At 39.4% G+C, this 7,740-nt stretch overlaps 1 protein-coding gene across 1 annotated transcript; it reads left to right on the forward strand.

Moving 5' to 3' along the window:
* Positions 1 to 4,155: 4,155 nt before the first annotated feature.
* On the forward strand, positions 4,156 to 5,652 carry LOC148011849 (uncharacterized). Its single transcript, XM_087670418.1, has 2 exons — positions 4,156 to 4,464; positions 4,732 to 5,652. The coding sequence occupies exons 1-2, from the start codon at positions 4,369 to 4,371 to the stop codon at positions 5,023 to 5,025; spliced, it is 390 nt and encodes a 129-aa protein (XP_087526544.1). The 5' UTR covers positions 4,156 to 4,368; the 3' UTR covers positions 5,026 to 5,652.
* The last annotated feature ends 2,088 nt before the right edge of the window (positions 5,653 to 7,740 follow it).

Here is a 7,740-nt window from a genome sequence, read left to right on the forward strand (position 1 = left end):
ATAAAATTGCTAGTCTTGTCTACTTGTGGTGGTACAACAAGCCACTACATTGCATGATCACCATGGGCACTATTCCAAATTGAGAGATGTTGACTTAATTAGAGCCTATATGAGTCATCATGAATTGGAAAGGTGGACATTAGCCTCTCTCACATTGTGACTGTTGCACAAAGTTTCAATTTTGAATGTTTTGACTTGGAGTGCTAATTACATATAGAGAAGTATACATGAGATACCTAATATTTTTGTGTCTTTATATACACTTCTTTAATTTTTTTTAAATGCTAGGGATGGAGTGTTTTCTATTGTATTACTTTGTATTTGGTGAATCAGATGACTATTTTAGAAGTGAAAAGATATTTTTGCATTAATAAATATTGTAAATTACAAAGTCTAGAGTATATTGACATAGGCCATTTCTCCCATTATCTTGGCCAAATCTCTCTCCCTTATCCTCCCCAAGTTACAAACAACACCCAAAACCATTCAACCTTAAATGTTTCATTGCATATTTCAAATTCTTTTGTGCTTAAATAAGATATTGCATCCACTTTATACTCCTTTGTATGAACGGCCTTGCCTTTCCTAATAATTTCCTAATATCTTAATCAAATCCTAAAATCTAAATCATATCTTGATTTATCAAAATAAATGCAGAGTCATTAGGCTATCAAATAAAGGTTACATAAATATCAAAATAGTCCTTCACATAAATCCTCTCATAAGTAATACATTGCATAGCAATGGTATTCAAAAACAATATATTGTGTGCATGATAGTGCTCCCTTGGTAAATGTAAAAATCTTGAAATATTTGTCTCTCTAACCACTAATTATCTACTTTTACCAGATATACAAAGCATAAAAAATAGTTAACCATCCACCTAGCATAATACAACTAGCCTTACAATATGGACAAAGTCCATTGGAGCTATTTAAGTATACATCCATCTTGAATATTAAGAGGTTTCTCAAAAACTTCTTTAGGTTCGTATGCAAAGTTAGCTATGCAACAAGTGAATTTCCATCAAAATTTCAATACATATATCTCTAGGTTTGATCAAATCAAAGCTTTTACTAACAAACATAATACAAATGAACCTTTTTCTTTTCCTATGTTTCCTAAATAATTTCCAAAGTGTGATACTTTTGAATACAAGTCATTTTACTAGTTCATAGTTTTCTAAATACTCTAGTGCTTTGGTGATGTTTTGTATGTCCATGGTCCATTTTGTCTTGTTTGGGTTTTTTCAAGATGAAGAGCCTCAACTAGATGAGACAAAAGAAAGTATCCTTTTTGTCTATGTCCTCTTTTTGTGGTTGTAATATGAGTTTGATGGTGTTGGCTAGTTTGGGTAAGAGGTACGTGGCGGGGAAAGAACAAGAAAGGTTTTCAACTTCTTCAAGCATGTAGGAATGGAAGTAGTCATGGATAATGATAGCAAATCAAACCTTTACTAGGGCGGTGGAAACCCAGTGTACAAAGGTGAAAACTTGTGTGGGACCAAATGAAAAGGGAAAGAATTTAGGCAAGTTTTGAAATACAAACTAGAGTAAATGATCCACCCAAATGATTGAAAATGGCTAAGGATTATTTTAGGCTCCATATTGGCATTTAACAAAGGGTCTAAAAAGTGTTCTACAATAATATGTTGACTAGCACACTTTATGATCAACCTTAGATAACCCAATGAGATGAAGGTCAAAGGAGAATTCAAAGGATAAGAGTTATCAACTCATATGGTAGAAGATTTACACTGGTCCATTGCTTCTTGACAAGGACTATAGATAAGGGCTAAAGTCTATTAGGTTGTAGTGGTTAATCACTTTGAAGTCCCATAACTTGTGCTCGAGATAGATAGAATTGAGTTCAATTTTCTTGGGAGAAAGAAGAGGAACAAGCTGGCAAAAGCAATGGAAATAACACCAATATTCTCGAAGCACTGATATTCTTTGAAGTTTCGCACCAAGATTCGAAGGTATGTTTCAAATGGCAAGAGGGTTCATGGATGCTTGAGTCACAAAGAAACCAATTATGAGAGACCCTAAAGCTTTTTCTTGAGCTGAGGATTTCTTTGTATTCTCTTAGTGCTTCGCATGAGTGTTAGGCACTATTCACATTGATTCTAGGCGAGTGCTTTGAACCACTTGGCTACTCTGATTGATGGCTTGATCATAAACCTAGCCTACATCCATGCTACATGGAGCTTCCATCAACTCATAAGATTGTCCCCTAAACTTTTGAAGTGGTCTAGCCCTTATCACATGTCTCATCATCTACAATTTTTTAAACATGGTGTAGATGACCAATCCTATCACAAGGGACATTAGCATGGATCATTAGGAATACATATCCACCAACAGAGAGGATGCAAGAGCCTCTCTCTCTCTCTCTCTCTCTCTCTCTCTCTCTCTCTCTCTCTAAAAATTTTAATCCTCTTTCGAAAAAATTTATTACCTCTTCAAATTATATTTATTATATATTAATTATGTACATCATATTGACCTTATATAATATTATGTGATTATTAATATGTGATAATATTACTAAAATTCTATCATTATATTAATATAATTATTATATTATATACCATGTATATGTATCAAGACACATGCACACACATATTATATATAGCGTATATATTTCATGCATATGTGTGTACACACACACACACACTATATTGTATAAAGATTATATACTTCTATACTTTATATACATATCATATATGATAAATTATTATATCATATATACATCGTATATATATGTACATTGTATATATACGTTTATGTGTGTGTGTGTGTGTGTGTGTGTGTGTGTGTAGATGGTAGGTGAGTGTGTGAGATGGAGCGGGCGAGAGCATGATGTGAGTGGGTAGGCATGTGGGGATCACGAGCAAGAGGCTGGATTGAATGAGCAAGCAATGAGGAATCAAGCGGGCTGAGAGCAAGGAGCTTCGTGTGCCTACCATGAGGCAAGGTTCCCCAGGCTTAGAGTGCCCTCCCCCCCCCCCCCCCCAAAAAAAAAAAAACACTTGCATAATAATGTATAAAGATAGTTAAAATGTAACGAGTGCATATTTTTGTTTTATTTGTTGTTTAGTCTTAGTCTCCCTCCCTCTCCCCCTTCTCTCTCTCTCTCTCTCTCTCTCTCTCTCTCTCTCTCTCATTAAAATAAGATATAAGGTGGAAAAGTTTCTGTGAATGAATCAAAACAAAATGTTTGTGAGGTCAATTTGTTCTCATGAGGAGAGTCTTGGAAATTAGTTCTTTGAGTGGTTTATGGAGCAGGAAACCTCCTTTGTCTACATGAAAGGTAGTTTGGAAGATGGACATATTAATATTTAAAAAGTGAGACCTTAATCCAAAATAACATTTGACTAAGGTCTTATTTTAAGACCTTTCCTAAATAAGATGTGATTTTTAGTGAGAACGTATCCGACCTTTGTTCTCAAAGAGGTGAGTTTTTCACCAAAAACTAAGAGCCAAGTAGCCCGTGGGTGAGTGGGGTGAATGGCTAAAACTTTTCCTCTCTTAATGTTGAGGTCGCACCATGGCTCCAACACGAAATATGAGATGTAGAAAGATAAAATCCGATTGGTTTTGCTACATGTGCTTTGAAAGATAGCGGTGAAAATTGGCATTAATTTCTAGAAATGGAAAAAGATGATAATGTGATTGGCTCCACATTTGTCCACCTTGTCATGCCATGCAATGGGAGCGTGGGAATGGACTTCACCTTGTTAATGCTATTTTAGCACCTTGCTTTTCAGAGGTGCTAACAGGGTGAGTGTGGGGTTAAGCTCACCCCACTCACCTTTCTAACCCTGGGTGTGATCGAGGGTTAGCATGGGGAGTGGGGTTGCACTCCCCTTGTTAACCCTAGTTCCAACCCAGCTCTAAAAACCACTTTATGTGACTTGGAGGGATTTTCCAATTCTGGTGAAAACCAGCGGACCGTCGTGAGAACAGGTCGTATCATTGGTGGGCCATGTTCTAGCGTCCAGCCATTTCCAACGATTCGTAGCACACGATTCCACGCTGCGAGATCTACATTCTAGAAGCACAGTACGTTCTCGGTCCCGCTGCGCTGACTTTGCCAATCACGAAACGTCCGCCTTCTCTCGCGAGTGACGCGACCTGTGTCGATAGTGCTGGACATCTCTCTCTCTCTCTCTTTCTGTCTGTGCGTTCATCTCTTCTTCTGCGTCTCTATCTCTGTTGCTCCACAGCGGATTCATGGCGAGTACTTTATACACACACACATACTTACAACAGTGCTGCTGCAGGAACCATCCCATCAGCGCTCGAGCGATGATGGCGTGCTTGGTGCAGGCGGTGTAGGCGCTGCACAAGGACAAGAGCTTGGCGCATGAGCGTACTGAGGCCGCGAAGGGCGCCAAAGCTGGTGGCGGCGTTCCGAGGGACCCTGCTGCACCAGCTGAAGTTGGCCAGGGCTGACCTATGCGCCGACCTCCGCATGAGAAGATGATGGCAGAGCTTGCACCTTGTCTTTCAGAGGCAGACGCTCAGAACTATGCACCCGCATGAGAAGATGATGACAGAGCTCCATCATCCAAATTAATTATTCAAATATATAAAAAAAATTATGCGACCGGCAAGTTACCGAAAGAAAACCGACACATCCGCAAAAATCTGGGGCCCATACTGATATTTATCTTCAACCCAGCTCCACAACACGCCGCGCTTCCGGGCGGCCCTGGCCGCCGCCTAGGACGCCGTCGACCTCGACGGCGCTTCCAAGGTGTGGCTTGACGGCCACTCCCTCGGCGCCGCCGTCTGGCTCCTCGTGGGCCGAACCCTTGCCAATTCTAGCCACGGCTCCTGCGTCCTTCGACTTCCACAGCAATCAGCTCCTCAAGGCCTTCCACCCCCTCGCCTTTTCCATTGCCAGGCCTACCTCGGGGGCGCAGATGAATCTCCTCCCAACTCTGCTGATGCTATCGACGATCCCTCCACCCTCGCCAGTATAGCTGCTCCAGCTCAAGACCATCGCTTGACGCACTGACTTCCCCATCTTTACGTAAACCCCGACGATCCCATCTACTCTTCCTACACAGATTACGTCCACAACCTCCGCACTGCTCTTCACCATCATCATCAAGATGTCAACACCAGCGGCCTTTCTTCACAAGTTAACGCAAGCCAAAACGGTTTTAATGCCCCTGCTTCCAGCTTGCGGGCTGTATTCTCCCATTCTTCCATACCTTTTCACCTCATCCCCTCCGCCCATATTCACATCCATGCTCGCATACCTTTTCACCTCATCCCCTCCGCCCATCTTCACGTCAATGCGAGCATGGATGCCGCCTCTTCTGGTTTCCCGAATGCCCATGGCATGAAGACGTCGCGGGAGCAAGATTCTCAGATCCAGAGTCAGTCTGTCAGATTCGCTTTCCCTCCCTGATTTTCTTCCAACTAGCTCCTAATATGCTGATTCTTAGGCTGGGTTCACACAAAGGGCCAAAAGAGAAAAGGGAAGGAAGGGGCACAATCCTATGTGTGTATTTTTCATTTGAAAAGAAAAAGGTGGTTTTCTTCCAAACCCACTAAAACTTCTACCAGCCTCACACCCCCCCAAAAAAAAAAAGGCTTGATAGAAAATGTTCCACTTTACATGTGGTAAAATTTGATTCAACAAAAGTGTGTGAAAACTTTTGTGATACCGCTTTTGAAACATTATAAATATATTTTCACACACTTTCGTCACTAGTGTGAACGCCCATGGTAGATCTCCTCTGAATTGCTACTTTTGTCGCCTTAGTGTGAACCCGACTTAAATTATTTACCTTCGGGTTTCAAGAGTGACAAATAACCAATAACTTTTTTCGCACGTAATATCCTCTACCACATTCCTTCAAACACACATTTTACTAGGAACATCCTTGCCCCCTTGAATTGCATCTGGCTCGATTTGTGGTCCCTTCCTTGTAGTTTCCCTCAATGTTAGGAACGTGTATAGGACTACAATAGTACTCTCTTAGTGCTCAGACTCTAGAGCTATTCTCGCCTAGATTTTTGGGAGGGGGTTTTCAGGGTTTTTTTTCCCAAAACCGGGAACCTTTCTAGGTCACATGGGGGGTTCCCTGTTTTTCTCAAAAACCACCTTGTTTTTTGAGAAACACTTACCCATAAGTGTTTTCACCAAAAACCTGCACCTATTATTAGATCCCACCTTTCTTTTGAGTTGACACAGCCACACCAATTTCTAATCTAGCAAAAAGAGACCACTTTATTGTCAATATTATATTCAATGGGGTTTTGGGAACCCCCTTGCATGACCCAAAAGCTTTTGATATAACCAGTTTCATATAGAAAACCATTTTGGGCAAGAAACCCATGCTGGAACACCTCGGACTGTTTCGAAAAGCGTATTATTATTATCCTATCCTAAGTAAAGATGATCAAGTAGAATTGATCTAAATATTCTCCACAAAGCCTTCCTTTTTAATTAGGCTGATATGTATAGTCACATGGTTAATTTTTAGTGGATTGGAGAAGAATGCTTAAGTTTTTGTTGCTAAGAAATGAAATGTGAACATAAGCAAATTGCCTTGGAATTGTGAATCTTGTTTAAAGAACAACATCGAGTTAAGGTAAGATATTGTATTCATGGAAATTGAAAAAGTAGTAACTTTATTCAAGGTTGTTGAATATCTTATCGGAGTTCGAGGAACGATGAATATACTTGAAAAAAAATAAAAAATTGAGAGATATGAATGAAGTACAAAGTGGGGTAGTTGTACTTATTTATTTAGTGTGGAGAGGCATGGAATACATTGTGTATAATATATTGCTATGCTAAATCAAGTTTATTCTCTTTAAAAAGTGATATTTTTAACATCTTGTTGGGTGTTCGTATAGGTTATTGTAGCATGTAGTAGTTGTATTCTTTTTCGAAATTGTATGTTGCTCTAGGTTCTTGGCCTTTTCTATGCGATCAACTATTGCCTCAATATTGAACTCAATTTTTTCTTCAACCGATTGGTAGGTTTAGATGTCTTTTTTCTTTTTTTTTTATGAGATTTCTTTTCTATTGTTGTAGTCTTTTTTGAATGTTTATTGTGTGACATATGTAGATCTTTCCATTTTGTTTGCATCTGATGTTGTAGATGAAGTGATTGCTCTTTGTCTCCTTGCGTTGTCACTTTTGGATTGGCTGATAGGTGTTGCTTAGAGTTTGTGTCGGATGATGTAGATGTGCTTAAGCTAGTGGCAGTATTTACAACAGTTGAGGTTGTTGTTTTGGCACTGCTAGAAGTTTAATTTCTTGTTGGTTTGTTGGACTTTGCTCTTCTGCACAGGGAATGTTAATGTTGTTAGAGTTAGGTTTTTGTGTTGGGTTAAACATTTTGTGAGATTTAAAGAATCTATGTTTTAAGTACTTGTTTAGGAGGTATATGATGGCATTGAATGGATCACTTTGGGTGCCATGGATAAGGTTGTAGGCATCTTCGTTCAGTAAGCATGTGACCTTTTCAATTGTCATGGCAAGTGCTCTATTGTTCCACAAATTGAGAGACAATGATAGTAAAAGATTATCATAAATTTGATCATAGCTAACCTAGCGAGGTGTGTTAGTATTTTCTCAACAAAATAAAATGCATTTTCTCTAAGAATTAGCATAGTCTTTGCTTTGTTGGTCACACTATAGGTGACATTGGGAAAGTTCTTGTACTTCTAAATATGAGATGCAAGTTGTCTTCAATAAGTATAGGTCACT

Source organism: Lygodium microphyllum, chromosome 28 (assembly GCF_053477565.2).
Source record: "Lygodium microphyllum isolate KBCC chromosome 28, Lygodium_microphyllum_v1.1.10, whole genome shotgun sequence".
NCBI classification, from domain to species: domain Eukaryota; kingdom Viridiplantae; phylum Streptophyta; class Polypodiopsida; order Schizaeales; family Lygodiaceae; genus Lygodium; species Lygodium microphyllum.